The following is an 18,039-nucleotide window of genomic DNA, read 5'->3' on the forward strand; positions in this document are numbered from 1 at the left end:
AGGAGAATTAATTTTGTACAACGTTAGTTGACCTAATAAAAAGATCCTAAATCAACGGTTACAACACATGAAAGAACAATAGACCTAAAATAGATAGTTGTAACATCAAAGAGACAACGACAAAGGTACAAAACTCACCACTCATGTAAACATAGAATTTATGCAACTGGAAATTTAAATCTTTAAATTCAGATATCCAACGAATATAATCCCAAGAAGCATCATAATATACCTGAATTGTGTTAATAAAGCTAGACATTTTTATAAAGTTGATAAAATAAAGTTAAAGCTTGTACACTAGCTGTAACAATTGATCTAATTACTACGTCTATATTACGTATACAATCAAGTTTAATATATGATAAAAGAAAAAGAAGAAAAAAAAAAAAGATGCAAAACTGTAAAATTTAAAAGTCCTGACAAAAGTACTGCAAATTTAAAGAAGAAGAAGTTGATATAAATAATCAGAAGGCAAAATTCTGTTTCATTGTTATAGATAAAAATTACAATTTAGGAAACTTTCTTACTCGAAAGAATAATTATCTTATAGTAGTGATTAAAGCATAAATTACTACTGTAAATCTGTAATAATATATAAGTATAATTTGATTTTATTGGTTTGTCAGAGGCTCAAATCAAAAGTAAAAGTAGATTTTGGAAATTTAATGTTTGTATAAACAATTTGTAATGATCAGTTGGATGATGCATAAAGTCACATAATGTACATGTTTATGCCTCTTATCTTTTGATCTCTCCTTTAGTCGGTACTTTGCATTTCCCTATAGTAGCACAACGTAAATTAAGCTAATTATTGAGAGGATTTTCAGAAAATATTGTCACTTCATTAATATTAGATTATATGTTGATTAAAATGCTATTGGGGCTTGTTTTCTTCGGCTTAACTTCAGTTCAGTTCAATTTAGCTCTAATCAATTCAGTTTAGTAAATCAAAACAGGCCCTTGGTATGATATTAGAGTAAGCATGTGTGAAATATTCGAGATGAGATCATCATTGTATTTCATATACAAGTAGTTTATAGTTTGGATAAGTTGTTATCATTTGTGCCCTTTGAATGTGTTAGTCAATGAAAGCCCTTATTTTCTACCAAACTATAATTTGTACATCATTTTTCTTTGATCTTTCCACTGTTTTCTTGCAATTTCATTCCTTGAGATCCTTCAAATGCACTTTTTTTCTTCTTAAAATAACAATGAATTAATAATATCTCTATTATCCCATAGTCACTTAAGTTGTGTTTTGTTGACTTGGATTAATCTAAAATTAAATTTAGACTTGATTAGATCTGATTAATTTAACTTTGATTTTTTTTATGTAATATGAATATCGAATTGGACCTGATTAATCAAACCCGCTTACATCAAGCTTTTATTTTAAAAGGCAAACAAAACACGCCCTCAACCTACTGAAATTGCACTCATGTCAGTGTTTACTAAAAGTCTGCCTCACTAATGCCATATTATTTAGGACTTATTCACTTCAGTTCAATTAAACTCAACATCGGTTCAATTTAGCGTAACATGATCCATATCACCACTTGCCCATCCGGACCCAACCCCTTCGCAAAAGGACGGTTCAAAATAAAAAGGCACCATCATGAGTCATGACACTTTAGCCGTCCCCAGCTGAGTCAAAACACTAATACTCCGTATTTTTTACCCGCCTTAAAATTCAAATCAAATGATAGATAGAAAGAAGAAGATATTCATATTCCTCCATTAAAACACACACAACACAAAAGATAATAATGATTCCATATTTCCAAATAATTCCTAAACCCAGTTCCACAGAAATCGAATTTCCCCTCAAATTCTTTCAGCCGTTTAAACCACCTTTTTCAACGATCATCCTCCTCAATTAGATTCCCTTCTCTTTGATCAATCCTTTTCTTTCTCTCTCTTCTCTTCTTCATTCCTTTTTCCAAGCCAAGAATCTCTTCTCTGTATTTCTCCTTTTTTATTTTTATTTTTCTGGGTTTTCCCTTTTTTTTACGATGCCCACTTTCTTCAATCTGTACTACTCTTTATTTTCCCACCCTTTACTTCTTCTTCTTTCCTTTTTTTCTCTCTCTTCAATTTTGGGGTCCTTTTCATTCCATAAAACCTCCCTTTCTCGCTTTTCAACTCCCCCCTCCAAACTTCAGCGGTTTATTAGCTTCACAATTCCATTTTCATGGCTGATTCTACTGAAATTCAACACTTTTCTCAGCCTTGTATTTATGGTAAGCTTCTTCTTTATGCCGCTTTTTTAACTTTTTTATTTGGGTATGCAGCTCATGTGTTCGATAAAATGCGTCAATGAACTCTTAAGCTTCACGCTTGATCATGTTCTGTTTAATAAATGGGACTTAGTAATATTGTTATTATTTTTGTAAAAAAATGTTTTGACTGAAATTTAGATGATGAGTATAGTTATGAAGTTCTGAAGTGGTTTGTAATAATGATAAGCAGGCCTTTCGGCTCATCCGAATACAGAGAAGAAATCGCGGTTTATGAAATGGTTGAGTAAGATTTTTAAAGGCGGGAATGGCGGCGGTGGTGGTGGAGGTGGTGGGGGGTCTAGTCGTGGCTCATCAGCTGGTGGTCGACACCCACAGTTTCTCGAGGATGAAAATATGGTTTGGCGGGCACCTTCTAGATCATTGGTAATACATGTAACACAACTTGATCTTTTACAAGTATTCGTAATTCTAACTAGCAAATCATGTTGAGTAACAAATAAGTTCTTTCTAACATGTCATGTAGAATAATTGAAGCTGGTTATTGCCTACATCATATCTTCCAAAGTTCAATCTTGTTAGGTAGGCACTAAATGGTGCTATTGCACGTTAGTCTTTTGCCCCATTTTTTTATAATTGATGAAACGTGAAAATGTGCTCCATAAGAAAGTGGTAATGGCATATTTACTACAGTAGAAGAATTGGACCCAAAAGCTGAATTTTTTAAACAGGGAAAAAACATGTAATTTCTGTAAAGTTTCCTTTTACATTGTATTTTGCAAGGATTTCATTTTTTAACATTTTTACTATTCTATAAGATATTTAAGGGTGACCAAGAAAAAGATCATACAGGGATTCCTTTTCTTTTTTGTTCTCCTTTTCTGCTTTTCCTTTTTTGGGTTAGGAGGAGGGGAATGGGTTGCTTGAAGTCCAGGCATCCCAAATTCTTTGTGAGCCTGCTACAAGCAATACATATCTCAGATCATGAATCCATATTCTGAGAAAAATGATATCTTATTAACTTATTTTATAGCTGTAATCCTACTTATAGTGAATTGTATCAAAGTAACGAGAACCCTGTTTTTATTCCTTAAAAAAGAAAAGAAGTTTTTTGAGTTTAGATGTGCTCCGTAGTTCCTTATTTCTAGTAATGCTCTATTATATAAAAGTATCATTTCCCCTCCTTCCATATTACGAAGTAGTTCATAGATCATGATAATTGTATACGTAGTATAATCTTAATTCGCTAATTCAGCCAACAGTCTCAACACAAATTACTATGAATTTATGAAGAGATGCATCACTTTATTGTGTAAGCGCCATTGTGGCACAGAACAGAGTTTCAAACACGTGAACTTGAAAGGAGATACTAATTTTCTTGTCACATCACACAATTTTGTTATTTTGGATTTATTAATTGTGTACCAACTCTTTGCATTGGGGAACATCAACTAAACTAAGCTTTCATAATCTGATGAAGAATGTTCAAACATGTTGTTTAGATCAACAGATGGTGCTCCTTACAAAATTTCCCTTTTTGTGTTAGTCTTAGCTAGCCCAAAGTATTGAGCGGTTAGAAGACAAAAAGTCTACAACCTGATTGGTAAGTGGTGATAAATAGTGGTAATGAGAATGAGTTTGTGTTTGCTATGTAAGAAAAATCAATGTCCAATCCCATGGTAATGCTAATTCACTCTCAAACTATCTCTTGTCCTTCACAAATTTTCATTACCATCCGTTAACTACTTGGGGGAGTGGTATTGGGTGGTAATGGACATTTATGAAAAAACACACAAGTTTTGGGATGAGATTGCATAACTATGGACATTAGGATGTTACTCTGTTTGCCAAATTACAGTTAAATTTCTTTCCATTACCACTATTTATAGCTGACTACCAAACAGGCTGTGAAAGATAGAATTCACTTTCATGTGTATTCCAGACTGATTCTTATATACGAATAATGGTGGATGCAGAATTTTTACCTTATATGCTGTTAGAAACAGGTCTATTCTGCGTCGCTTGAACTTTCAAACATTTAACAAGTTTTCATATTTAGCTACCAGGAACAAGCATTGGCCCCAACATAGAACATATATAATTTTCAGTATAACCATTTTTCTTGTACAGTCTATTGGAATTGATTTCATCTGCTGTTTTGATTTCATTTTTGAACAAGTTAGCTCATAATATATAATGTAAAAACCTAACCTGCATTTACAATGGCGTCAGGATGATCGACCTAGAGCAAGTAAAGACCAGGATGAGTTAGACCATGCGCTTGCTCTCTCTTTGTCAGATGACTTCAAAAGACCAGGTGGTAGGTATTGTTAAATAAGAATTGAGCCTAATGGCTGTGCTTTTCATTCTATAATATTTCTTTCTAACCCACATTTTCCAAGCTACACTACATCACCTTTTTCTCCTTGATCCTGTTACTGAATCAGTATCCGCACTTTCAGGCTATAAACGGCGCACAGATAATGATGACGATACTGCAAGAGGTCTACAAGATAGTCTGCATAGACCTTCCTATACCCCCTATATGCCCACTTATCCTGATTATCCTCCTTATGATCCAGTCCCATTCTTTCCTAGAAGCTATAGGTACAGAATCTCTCTCTCTCTCTCTCTTTCCATCCCATTTTTGAGTTGCAATGCCCTTGTATTTCCTGCTAGATTTATATTTGACTTTTTTGGAATCATTTTCAATTTTTTTGGGGTTTATCAGAAATCACTATGCCGAATTCCTTATCTAGTAACTATATTAAAATCTGAATTGAAGGAGGAAAACTGAAACAATTACAATGATCTTTGTATTCCCTTTTATTCAGCACACAAGTCTTCTGAAGTTTGCTGTGAATCATTGAATGTTATCAGTTGCTCATAAATAGAAATTTGGAAAAAAGGTCTCCATTGGCTTTATGCCTTTATGACCTTAATGTTAATAAAATCTTAGATTTAAAATTTCAGTTCTGGTATTTCTACTTTATGACATCTCCAACCTTGAAATGCATATGCTGACTTATGGTTAATGCTCTGGATTGCAGATTATGCAGTGGGTGCAACGGTGAAATTGGGTATGGCAATTATCTTGGATGCATGGGAACATTTTTCCATCCAGAATGCTTTTGCTGTCGCTCTTGCCGTCAACCCATCACTGAGCATGAGGTAGTCCAACATGTCCTATCTAATAATATATTGTATCTGTTTACAATTTTTCATGCTAGTATAATGTTCCCCCCTGTTATACCAATGTATTACCTCTGTTCAAAATATTAACAAATTTTTCCTTATGTTGAAACAAGTCTTACTTTTTTCTGTTGATTCAAGTTTTCTTTGTCAGGGAAAGATCCATACCATAAAACCTGTTTCAAGGAGTTAACTCATCCGAAGTGTGAAGTTTGTCACCAATTTGTAAGGAAATGCCAACTTTTGTCCTCTGATCTGTGGCCCTTTCCCGTTCTATTCTTATTTGTTATATGAAGTATTTCCTAGTGATAGTGAATGTTGGAATTAAATATTAATAGTTTTTCCTATCAGAATGAGGTTTTATCATCGAGTAGACTATGAAGTATATCTTATCCTTCATTTTCAGATTCCAACAAATGCAGCTGGTTTAATTGAGTATCGATGCCACCCATTCTGGACACAGAAATATTGTCCCTCACATGAGCATGATCACACAGCTCGTTGCTGCAGTTGTGAACGTTTAGAGGTACATTACAGCAATAAATCTTGTTCATTTACCAAATTTCAGAAACAGATTAATAGAATACTGCATTGTGGATTGCAATCCCTCTTTTTCTGATATATGTGACTTCTGCTTTCTCTTGGCTTATGTTTCCTAATTTTTCCATTTTAAAGTCTTGGAATACAAGGTACATTGCCTTGGGGGATGGAAGGAGTTTATGCTTAGAGTGCATGGAATCTGCCATCATGGATACTGGAGATTGTCAACCTCTCTATCATGCTATCAGGGATTATTATGAAGGGATGAACATGAGGATTGATCAACAAATTCCCATGCTTTTGGTTGAAAGACAAGCCCTAAATGAAGCTATTGTAGGGGAGAAAAATGTAATTAGCAGTTTCTCTATTTTTTTTAATAGTTTTTTTGTGAACAATCTCTAAACCCGGTGAATGATTGTATTCAAGGGCTTTCATCACATGCCAGAGACCAGAGGTTTATGTCTTTCTGAAGAGCAGACTGTGACCAGTGTATGTCCTTATGATCCTCATTCCCCTTTTATATATAGATTTATTATCTATCTATGTCAACCATTTATTCTTTTCCAAATCAACCAGATACTTAGAAGGCCAAAAATTGGAGGACATAGACTGGTAGGAATGAGAACACAACCCCAGAAGCTAACCCGAAAATGTGAAGTTACAGCAATTCTTGTTCTCTATGGTTTGCCTAGGTAAGCTTCACTACTAATGATTGTTACAATATTGAACCTAGCTCACACTGGAGGCTGCTGTCTACAATTCATTATAAGAATTTCAATCAGATCTATTAATGTTCTTCAATATGCTAATCGATGATAATTTTTGCTTTGTTTACGTACAGGTTGTTGACGGGTGCTATACTTGCTCATGAGTTGATGCATGGATGGTTACGTCTTAAAGGTATTGTTTATATTGTAGAAATACACTAGCTATCCTCAAAGTTGGTGATGCTTTCAAAATGAGAAACATATTAGAGTAATTACTTTGTAATACTTTTTCTTATTCAGCAAGAACATTAATTATTCACTTACACCTGAATTTGATTTTAAAAAATTGTGCAGGCTACCGTAATCTTAGTCCTGAGGTTGAGGAGGGTATTTGTCAAGTGCTTTCGTATATGTGGCTTGAGTCGGAGGTGATGCCAGGTTTTCGAAATATGCCATCCACATCTACAGCTTCTACATCTACATCTTCATATTCATCTTCGAAAAAAGGCAGGACTTCTGAGGTTGAGAAGAAGTTGGGTGAGTTTTTCCTGCACCAGATTGCCCATGATGCTTCTCCAGCTTATGGTGGAGGATTTAGAGCAGCCAATGCAGCTGTCAATACATATGGTTTACGTCGTACCTTAAATCATATACATCTCACTGGAAGTTTTCCAATATAAAGAAACCAAGCTCCCTCCTTTCACCCCTTCCTCTTTCTATTACATTCACTCTGACAGATACAGCATACAGGATAGTTCCTCTCTTCTTCGGTCTCAACTCTCTGAGTTTCAACATCAGCTGACCATGGAAATCTTAAATTGAGTTTCCACCCTTGGTTTTTATGGGGTCATTTACACATCACATTATTAGATTCTACACGATTACATAATAAACTGTCCAAGTACTGCCCGTATATTTGTTGAGAAATCACTTGTATTTTATTTACTGTTATTGTTATTAGTTGAATTACCATGATTGATACAATTAAGGAATTCTGAACTTGAATTATTCTTTTGGAAGGAAGTTCTTCCAGCCTTTCGTCCTTGCTTGCTTAATCTCTTGTTCTTTTTGATACAAAACCGAAGCCAATTGTATAAAATAATAGCCCTATATTACTTTTTGCACACTCCATTACTCCAACTACATACTTATAATTAGTTATAAGAGAGGACATAGGATCCCTCCATCAACCCCTCCCCCCCAAGTGGTTGGGGGTTTGATCCTCATCCCTCACATTCTTGTGATTGTGATAGGGTGGGAGACCCCTGTATCTTACCCTTTTTTTTTAAAAAAAAAAAAAAACCTACATTTTTATAAGAATAAATATTAGCGATTAAATTTATAAAAAGTTAGCCTTTGACACAAATTAAACAAAATTTCAAATTTATTCTATTACTTCTAGGGTTAAACAGAAATTCTAGAATATAAAAATATGGAATGTGCTGCATTACTACATATCAACTTTGATGTGTTTATCATTGTAAGAGTTGTAACATACAGATTATCAATTAAAACTTAACTAAATACATATGGTAAAAAAATAAAGACATATTCAATACAAACCTATGATAAACGTATCAGTATGGAAGTTCATTAAATTTATAATTATACATAAAAAAAGACATAAAAGCAATAAAACTAAAATTAGTGATATCATGAACTTGTTGTAACTATAGCTATCAATTCGGGTAAATGGGTCGGGTCAACTCGGCTCGAGTCTATTCGGATTAATTCCATAACCTATGCGGGTCAGGTTTGGGTTGGATCATGCTTGAGTCGGGTCACTTCGGGTCATACTTCTTATCGGGTTTGGATCGGGATTAGGTCGGGTTAATAACAGGCCGAGTTACATTTGGGTCGTGTGAAAAATAGGTCGGGTTTTCACGGGTTAAAACGGTTTAGGGAAATTCTCGAGTTCGAGTCGGGTTCAGTTCAAGTCAATAATTTGCGGGTTAGGATCAGGTCGGGTCATTCTCGGGTTTGAGTCGTGTTCGGTTCAAGTCAATAATTTGTGGGTTATAATCAAGTTGGGTCATTTCCAAGTCGGGTCATTCTCGTATTCAAGTCGGGTTATGTTCAAGTCGATAATTTGCAGGTTACAATCAGGTCGGGTCATGTCCAAGTCAAGTCATATTCGGGTTCAACATAGATAATTATCATTTTTATCAAGCTAATTATTTCCTTTGAGTCTTTGACTATAATATATATGACAATATACTAGGGAACTATAGTCTATAATTTAGGAAGATAATTATCTCCTTTAACCATACAACAAATATATACTATATTTAACTCTTAAATTTGAGGATGATGCTCCTTTCTTTTGCTGGCCTAGACCGACTTGGTCTCCGTGGACAAAATGCTTTGATCAACAATAATAAGGTGGTTTAAATTGCATTTAAGGTGATTTGAAATCGGGTCAGCAATAATTTGGGTTGAATTTAGGTCGGGTCAATAACAAGTCGTGTTAATTTCGAGTCGAGTTAATAACAGATCGGGTTGAATTTTTGGGTCGGGTAAGTAATAGGTCTGGTAAAATTCGGATCGGGTCAATAATAAGTCGGGTTGAATTGGGGTCAGGTCAATAACATGTCGGGTTGATTTTGGGTTGGGTTTGTAACAGGTTAGGTTAATTACGGGTCGAGTTAGGAACGGGGCGAGTTGAATTCAGGTCAGGATAGTAACAAGTCGGGTTAAATTCGGGTTTTGAAGGATTAAAACAAGTTTGGGTCAATTTCGGTTCAAGTCGGGTTCGGTGCAAGTTAATTAAATTGGTCGTTGTACACCGGTAAATCGGTGCAAGTTGTAAACCGGTAAATTGGCTGTTTAAATGGAAATTGGATGGTTCCACCCACCCAATTGGACTCTCGGAGAGTATTAGGGGCCATGGTAAAAATTTCGCCAATTTTTATTTCCAGGCGAAAAAAAAGCCAAAAAAATTCCAAAATTGAAGGCTAATATCCACGGTTTTTGAGAAATTTCGAAGGTTTCGGGGCCCGGTGTCGAAAAGTAATGATATTTAAGGGGATACATCTCGGGGTCATATAATGCCGTTTGAAACCATAAATAACCATTATATGTTGTCATAAATGTTCGTGGTAGGTTTGAGTTAATGAAATCAGCACAAGTTGTAAACCGATAAATTGGTCGTTTAAATGCAAATTGGATGGTTTCACCCAACCAATTGGACTCACGAAGGGTATTAAGGACCATGGTAGACATTTCGACAAATTATAATTTCTGGGCGAAAAAAAGTCAAAAAATTCCAAAATTCAAGGCTAATATCCACGTTTTTTAAGAAATTTTGGAGGTTTCGGGACCCGGTGTCAAAAAGACTTGAGATTTAAGGGAATAAATCTTTGGTTCATATAACGTCGTTTGGAACCATATATGATAATTATTTGTTGTCATAAATGTTTGTGGTAGGCTTGAGTTAATGAAATCGGTGCTAGTTGTAAACCGATAAATTGGTTGGTTAAAGGCAAATTGGATGGTTCCACCCACCCAATTGGATTACCGGAGGATATTAGGGACCATGGTAAACATTTCGGCAATTTTTATTTCCGGACGAAATAAAGTAAAAAAATTCCAAAATTGAAGGCTTATATCCACGTTTTTTGAGAAATTTTTGAGGTTTTGGAGCCCGGTGTCGAAAAGCCTTTAGATTTTAGGGGACACATCTCGGGTTCTTATAATGCCGTTTGGAACCATATATGATCATTATATGTTGTCATAAATGTTTGTGGTAGGCTTGAGTTAATGAAATTGACACAAGTTGTAAACCGGTAAATTATCTCCTTTGACCATACAACAAATATATACGATATTTAATTCTTTAATTTGATGATGATGCTACTTTCTTTTGCTTGCCTGGATTGACTTGGTCTCCCTAGACAAAATGTTTTAATCAACAATAATAAGGTGGTCTAAATTGCATTTAAGGTGATTTGAAATCGAGTCAGGGACAATTTGGGTTGAATTTTGGTCGGGTCAATAATAAGTCGTGTTCATTTCGAGTCGGGTTAGTAACAGATCGGGTTGAATTTTTTGGTCAGGTTAGTAATAGGTCTGGTAAAATTCTGGTCTGGTCAATAACAAGTCGGGTTTAATTTGGGTCAGGTTAGTAACAAGTTGGGTTGATTTCGGGTCAGGTTTGTAACAGGTTGGGTTAAATTCGGGTCGAGTTAGGAACGGGTTGGGTTGAATTCAGATCAGGTTAGTAACAAGTCGGGTTAAATTCGGGTTTTGACGGGTTAAAATGGGTTTGGGTCAATTTCGGTTTAAGTTGGGTTAGTTTAGGTCAATAACTTACGAGTTACATTCGAGTCGAGTCATCTCCAGGTCAATTAATGTTCGGGTTTGGGTCTCACATACTCGGGTCAACTTGGGTCTAGGGTTGGTTTCAGGTCGGGTTTGGGTCACTATTTTTTCGAGTTTTGATGGTTCGGTTAATAATCGGGTTTGAGTTGGTATTTCGGGTCGGGTCAACTTTTGACAGCTCTAGTTGTAACCCCTCTAATCCTTTGTGTTCTTTTATTTGACGTTTTTTGTACTGAAATAAATAAGTCATAGAATAGCAAACGGATTGGAATATAAAACTACTGTTGTCCTGGAAATAGGTCTGTGCTTGAAAAGCGAGACGAGAGGAAGGTAAGAGAATCTCTCTACTCCCCGTGGTGGGGCTTGAACTTGTAACAGTGAGTTCCCCACCATCTCGCCAAGCAAGGTTATTTTGTACCCGTATATAGCAGAACATATTGCTTTACGAATTCCTTCCCATTATGATTCTAATTTATTCTCATACAAGGGCTTCAAAATGAGAGAAATATCTGAGAAAGGAGATGAGCACATTCTCCACACGACTTAACATTGATAAAAACATTTTTCAATGATGTATACAAGTAAATTTTCTAAGGGTGACAGGAGCAAAATTTGCCACCAAACTAGCGGTCTAGACAAAGTAAAAAGAGGTTGCAAAGACATCAATGGAGCAGCATATCGAAAAACTTCTATGTCAATCTGAATACATCCTTACTGGAACATTTGTTTCCAACAGGAAGCTACTGATCTACAGCATTATCCGACAAAAACTTCTTCATTGTCTCGTACGTCATGAAAACAATGCCTACACTGGGGACAACCTTATAGAATTCAGGGAGAATCCCTCTGTACAGTCCTTTCAATCCTTCTGTCCGGATGATATGCTTAAATGTACCAAAAATACCAGTGTTGTATACACGTGCACGACCACCAGCTCCTTCCAATTGCATCCTTCGTCTTACCAAATCAATGGGAAATATTGCTGCAGTTACAGGAGAGTAACATCAGTGAAGTACAAAATGTAGCTCATTTAGGTTTTCAAAACAAGATATGTAACAGAATCAAATTACCAACAAAATGAAATGAATAGGTGGCAGTGATCACCATTACTTGCCACAATTATACAGTAGAAATTGCTAGCTAATGCCCAACATTGGAAGAGGACTAATCATATTCTCAACACACAAATCAAAGCTTCATGGAAATAAAAAAGATAAGCAAAGCAATAGTGTAATAGATGAACTCAAAAGACTTGGCCTTTAATGTTCACATCCACCACAAAGGAAGCCTAAGTGAGAAGCATACCTCACAAGAGGAAGCCTCTCACATTTGGCATAGGAGAACAGGTTTCAAATCATCTGAGACTGGTGCTTCCCTAGAAAAGGGACCAACTGCAATGCTTGATAGACTTTGAAGATGAAATTAATCCAAGCAAGACCCTTTTGAATCAAAAGAGTCAATAAAATTCAAGTATTAGGATTTAGGAATTTAAGATAAATTCTAATTTAATTCCCTGCAAAATCATTTGCAAAAATTAAACAACTTCCTGGTTCCTGGCTCTAGTGTCAGTCTTGTTAGACATTTAGTGCAGAGCCAGCACCTCAGCCTGTTTCTCTGCATCAAAAGCATATAACTAGAAGTATTAACTTCTCCACAATACTCATGAGTATCTAAACAACGAAGTTAAAAATATCTAACTAGTCATCCAGAAATTTCTCTTCCATGCTGGCCTTCTCTACGATAAATTCAGTACAGTTTTCAGCATAAAAAAAAAATAAATAATAATAAAAAATAAATAAAAAAAAAAAGGAGAGAATAATAGTTAATGTCAAACATTGGCAGCCATACATGTCATTGGAAAATAATTAAGTACGGTCAAATATCATTCCAGATTGACGATCAAGTAACAAGTGCGAACACCTAAACGTGTCAAAGTGACAGGTGCTCCGAATCGTTCAGATAACACATAAGATGAGTAGATGGCTATAAACAAAAAATGTGAAAGCTTCCACAAAACTACTAGCTTCTTAAAGTAAATTTAGATTCGCTCACCAGTGGATGACGCAACACCAGATATACTTCCACAAGCAAGACTCACAAGCACAGTGGAATCTTGGGGCCTGTGATCCAAAAATATGGAAATAAATCAGTTATACATGGATAGTTGAAAGACAAGTATATTGACATCATCATATAGTAAAGTTAATGCATTAAGCACCTCTGCAACTGCCAATAAGACCTCAAAGTCTCGTATACAGAGAAGCTGATCGCTATATTTGGCCCCACACTCTACAAAGAAAAGTTAGATAAATCAATTGTTTAGAGGAACATTCTTCAATAGCATAGCATAAATGTTGGTCAAATAAGAATGAAGGATTACCAAAAGTGTTGCCCCAATCCCTTTATAAAGACCAAAAACGCCTTCTTCTTTACTAATGGTATGTAGTGCATGCCATATACCTTTGTAATATGTCACATTTGTCTGCAAGAATGTTGAACAAAGTTATAAGACATAGGTAGAGTTTCTAAGATGGAAAACTGATAAATACAAAAAAGAGAATCGAGAGTGATTAAACATTTGATCAAAATCGATTGACTACACTGGTTTCCAAGCCAACTGATTGATATAAGCAACAGCCATGCAGAGACAAAAGACAAAACCACGATATTTTAATGCAACCACTACTTTTAACTTTTAAGGAAACACTTCATCGAGAGTTCAAATAATTGCATATTAATATTACAAATCAGAGAAACAAACAGATCACTTTTTTTTTTCCCAATTTTTCAGATCAGGCGCTCTGATTTGTCTTGTGTACTTCCTTTTCAAACCAAGAACTAGTAAAAGTTCATACAAAAGGATAACTCAAATACAGCACAAAACGGGTAGAAGCGGGTCATTTGGAAATGATGAACCCAACACGAAATTAAGCGTGTTAAATATAGACTAAATATCTCAAACCGAAACTAGAACATTTAAACTGCTCTTTTAAACAGGTTGTATATGAAACTCTGCACAAACCCACCACACCTGAAAAGTGGTAGCCTTTTAAAAAATCCTCCATAAATTAAAGAATTTGGCAGGAAAAAAGGCAAAAATTATGTGCTCATATAAATAATTGACATTTTAATTCAAAAAACAATTAATTTTCTGTTCTTTGTTTTCTACTTACAAACTCAAAAGTATTTTAATCTGACTTGGTGTTTTGATCCTGAGGGGTAAAAGAACCTTTCTACTTTGAACCTTGGAAGTATCTTGTATCTGATGGAGTGTTGGTTGGCAAGAAGTTTTGGAGTAATTGTTGGTCCCCAGAGATAAGGCTAAAGGTATTGGTGTATTACACTATATTGAGTACTAATATCCATATCAACAAATACATACAGCATAAAAGCAGTCTAACAGTCCAGATGAGAAATGAAATGAAAAAAAAAAAAAAAAGCAAAAACAGAAATGGATGATTGAAGAAATGAACAACAATATCTTCACACAACAAACAAGATAATGACGCAAATAATAGAGTTTGGCTGAGAAAACTTACTTGTGCAGCAAGCCGTGTCCTCACCAAATCTAGAGGATAAGTAGCAGCTGCAGAAGTTACTCCAGCTAAAAAGCCACCTGTCAGCCGCACAAAGATATGTGCGCCTATATTTTCACTACTACTTTCTAATCCAGGAAATGACTGCAGAAGCTGCGAGATATATTAAAAGAAAATGTCAGATAACAAGTTTAGTAGTGTGGGAATGTGTGGTAAGCTTATGAAACGCGGATACCAACATTCTTGTATCGTTCGTATGAGTAGAAACTGACGGAAGAATAAGGAAGGCGATGAGCTATTGTAACCAAGTTTCCTTTCCAGAAGGCTCTTAATCCTTCCTCGTGCATAATTCGTGAAGCCTCCTTCCAGATGCAAGCTTTCTTCAATGTTGCTACATCTGAGTGCATGCCTTGCACCTAAAAGCAGTACAATGTTAAAATAATTGAGAACTTGACAAGTTTCTGAGCAGCCAACTTAAAACAGCTAACCTATTAATCTTTAGCTGAAACAAAGTACAATCATAGAAGTTTGAATAAACACCTTAAAAAGGACTAAAGACAAACAGTAAATACCTCTTGTGAACTCTAATTAGAGACAATAATAATAAGAACATCACCAAGTAATAAAAATCCATATTGATGACACATTAGGAAACGAAAATTCACATAGCACCACTAACTGCTGTCAAACCGTACACAATAATAAGAAAAAAAAAGTAATCATCACTTTACTCTGATTAAAAACTCTGAATTTAAAAAATCCATTGAATCTTTAATCAATAATCACAAATCAAAATCACATTCCAGAAACAACTAGCTACATTGGACAGCAACATGGTTCATTCGGTGTTCACTGGTCAGATAGCATTAAGGCAATGTTCTCCTCAATTTACTTGGAATTACTTCAGCCAAAATAAGTATCTTATCCTCAGATACAACAAATTCCATACGTTCAAAACATACCCTCACAAGTTCGAACAAAATACGTTCCAATGTCAAAAATAACTTGGAGAGAAGACAACCTAAAGTCTAAACTCCCGCCAAACGTTCCGGCCAACGTTGTACTCAACCTCCAGCTGACTACAACACTTACCTCCATCATATAATTTATTATCAAATAAAATTCAACAATCTACATCATGTTCAACTCTATCAATTATCAATTAACAGAAAAAAAAATACCCTTCAAGAAAGAAAAAATAATGAATTCAACATTCACACATACTCAACAATAACAGGGCAAAACCATATCTTCCCAAATTGTACAGAAAATCAACAAAACCCCCAAATTACTTACTTTTTCTAAAAATAAAATAAAAATAAAACAATTTCATCCTTAAACCTTCAAATTACATAAAACTAAATCAACCCATTACAAAAATCAACAATTCCCACATTCCTGAACCAAACCCAACAAAAGGGTACTCAAGAACAATGTAAAATCAAATTCTCTGACCTAAAATATGAAAAACTTTGAGATTTTCTCACCTGAAAAAGAATGGTGAGACGAGCAAGCGGTGCGGTGCAAGTTTTACTAACGGCGCCGGCAATTCCGCCGGCAAGAAGCTGAGAAACCGTCCCAATTTGGGCTTTCTGTTGTTGATTCACCTGTACATATTTACGCGCACATCCATCTCTTTGTCCTCCATCAACGACTACCCCAACCCTTGCTTCCGTCTGCATTACGAATCACTTTCTCTCTCCTCTGTTTCTCTCTCCAAATTCAACAAAATTTGTGGTTTTTTTTTCAGATTATTCAAAATTTAAAGGAAACCCTAGTATGAATTCATAAGAATCTAGAAAAATTTAAAGTTTTGAAGAGATTTTTTATTGGTGAATTAAATTTGGAATTGAAGAGTATAAACCCTAGAAATTGAAAATTGGCTGGTATATTTCTGCGTGGTTTGAACGAAGGGTGAAAATCAGGTGATTTGGGATTATATTTGAGGGAGTAAAACGACGTCGTAACTAACTCTAAACCGACTAAACCACGGTTTTTTTACTGCTCAGGTTTCTAGTAAACTAAGGTTAAGTGAGAGAATATCTTAAATAAGGGTTAAGCTTAGAAGTCGAATATTCTTCAATCACTATCCTATTTTTTCTAATTTTAAGATAAACTTTTTTGTGAAGGTTTAACATTAATGTGATACCATAATAATTCTATATAAGTCGGTGGTGAGGAGGAGTTGAGTACAAGGTGGGCAAACTATATCCACATGCTCGTGTTCATACTTAGGCCTTGTTTGGCAAATGGCTGTTGGCGGTTGGCTGGTTCATTTGGCTTGTTTGACCAGCTGGAATGTTTGGCTGTTTATAATGGCTTTTGAAATTGGTTGTTTAAGCTGGCGGTTTATAAAAGTGTTTGGTAAATTAATTGTTAGTTGTTGGCTGTTTATTAGATAATTTGTGGGCCAACAAGCCAAAAACCAACAAAAAAGCTACTCAAAGCAGCTTTTTCATTTTGGCTTAAAAGCCAGCTTTTTCGCTGACTAAAAAGTCAATTACCAAACAAATTTTTTGACGGTTTGACCACCTAAAAAAGCCAAAAGCTAACCAAAAAGCCATTAAAAAGTCAATTACCAAACATGGCCTTAAACTCCAATCATATAAGACATAACAAAACTCATGATTTCGTTAGAGTTTTCACCCTATATTTTGTACATTAATATCTTTAATTATTTTTTAAAAATTATAAAAAATCATTAGTGTAAAATCACATATCGAAATAATCAGCTATACCAACAACAAAGAAATGTAAAAAAATTTAAGTTATTAAACGATTGGATTATAAAAATATACTCCGTACTTTGTTAGGAAGTAGATAGGTTTAAAATTCATTTATCTAAATCAACAAGTATCTTATCATTCTAAAATTTACTTATCTTTAATATACTTGTTCCGTTTTCTCTTTGGTAATCTTCTCCTATAAGGTAAAATCTAGAATAGATCCGATACACAATAATTTATAGTGTATCCAACCATCTTATGTACTTCGTATCATATATCATCCAGAAATTGATTATGTAAACGTATCATTCAAAAAGTGTATTATTTATCATTAAAAAAAAGTATCTAACAGTAATTATATGAATTTGAAAGATAATTATATCAGCTGACTAATTTGTTTAAACTACACTATATCATGCAAAATATGTCTTAAAAAAAATATTATATCATCTAAAAAAAGGAATAATCATCCAGTACAGGACCATATATTTTCTTTTGCAAAAGCTCTAGCAATTGAAATCAGACCAAATAATTAAAGAATCCATGAAAATAATTATAGATATAACAAGTTTTGTGTAAGGCGGATGTTACGTTAATTTTATTTATTTTACAGAGTATTTTTTTTTTTTTTATAAAAAATGTGTTATTAGAAAAATAATAATCTTTATAGTATAAAGGGTATTTTTAAATATTTATAAGATAGCTTTAACCCGCCATCTTATAATAAATTAACGTACACACGCCTTTTTAAAGAATTTGTGTCATATATTAATCAGGATAT

At 34.6% G+C, this 18,039-nt stretch overlaps 2 protein-coding genes across 5 annotated transcripts; one reads left to right on the plus strand and one right to left on the minus strand.

Moving 5' to 3' along the window:
* The first annotated feature begins 1,683 nt into the window (after positions 1-1,683).
* LOC145556630 (protein DA1-related 2-like) lies at positions 1,684-7,735 on the plus strand. Of its 3 annotated transcripts, none has more exons than XM_081618283.1 (12): positions 1,684-2,240; positions 2,467-2,663; positions 4,470-4,554; positions 4,700-4,844; positions 5,288-5,408; positions 5,571-5,654; positions 5,836-5,955; positions 6,105-6,317; positions 6,396-6,458; positions 6,546-6,661; positions 6,811-6,869; positions 7,031-7,735. In XM_081618283.1, the coding sequence occupies exons 1-12, from the start codon at positions 2,192-2,194 to the stop codon at positions 7,354-7,356; spliced, it is 1,578 nt and encodes a 525-aa protein (XP_081474409.1). In that variant the 5' UTR covers positions 1,684-2,191; the 3' UTR covers positions 7,357-7,735. The 3 variants fall into 3 exon arrangements, with proteins under 3 accessions (XP_081474409.1, XP_081474407.1, XP_081474408.1); XM_081618281.1 differs by having other exon boundaries at positions 4,470-4,557; positions 7,031-7,734; XM_081618282.1 differs by having other exon boundaries at positions 2,470-2,663; positions 4,470-4,557; positions 7,031-7,734.
* Positions 7,736-11,504: 3,769 nt separating this feature from the next.
* On the minus strand, positions 11,505-16,636 carry LOC145642375 (uncharacterized). Of its 2 annotated transcripts, XR_014115670.1 has the most exons (8): positions 16,020-16,636; positions 14,772-14,948; positions 14,536-14,685; positions 13,377-13,478; positions 13,215-13,285; positions 13,049-13,116; positions 12,302-12,610; positions 11,841-11,978 (listed from the first exon to the last, which is right to left on the minus strand). XR_014115670.1 is itself a non-coding variant. In XM_081693533.1 (7 exons), exons 1-7 carry the CDS (start codon positions 16,212-16,214, stop codon positions 11,737-11,739), a joined length of 1,005 nt encoding a protein of 334 aa, XP_081549659.1. In that variant the 5' UTR covers positions 16,215-16,629; the 3' UTR covers positions 11,505-11,736. The 2 variants fall into 2 exon arrangements, 1 of the variants encoding a protein (XP_081549659.1); XM_081693533.1 differs by lacking the exon at positions 12,302-12,610 and having other exon boundaries at positions 11,505-11,978; positions 16,020-16,629.
* Between the last annotated feature and the right edge of the window lie 1,403 nt (positions 16,637-18,039).

This window comes from Chenopodium album, chromosome 8, assembly GCF_948465745.1.
Source record: "Chenopodium album chromosome 8, dcCheAlbu1.1, whole genome shotgun sequence".
Classification (NCBI taxonomy): domain Eukaryota; kingdom Viridiplantae; phylum Streptophyta; class Magnoliopsida; order Caryophyllales; family Amaranthaceae; genus Chenopodium; species Chenopodium album.

Bases quoted from the DNA above. Each gene is read 5' to 3' on its own strand.
- LOC145642375 (XM_081693533.1), bottom strand. From the start codon at position 16,214: ATGCAGACGGAAGCAAGGGTTGGGGTAGTCGTTGATGGAGGACAAAGA. The intron at 13,117-13,214 runs GTGCTTAATGCA...TTTGGATCACAG, and splicing joins TCTTATTGGCAGTTGCAGAG to GCCCCAAGATTCCACTGTGC. The intron at 11,979-13,048 runs GTGAGCGAATCT...CTGTAACTGCAG, and splicing joins TGGTGTTGCGTCATCCACTG to CAATATTTCCCATTGATTTG.
- LOC145556630 (XM_081618281.1), top strand. From the start codon at position 2,192: ATGGCTGATTCTACTGAAATTCAACACTTTTCTCAGCCTTGTATTTAT. The intron at 5,655-5,835 runs GTAAGGAAATGC...CTTCATTTTCAG, and splicing joins GTGAAGTTTGTCACCAATTT to ATTCCAACAAATGCAGCTGG. The intron at 6,662-6,810 runs GTAAGCTTCACT...GTTTACGTACAG, and splicing joins GTTCTCTATGGTTTGCCTAG to GTTGTTGACGGGTGCTATAC.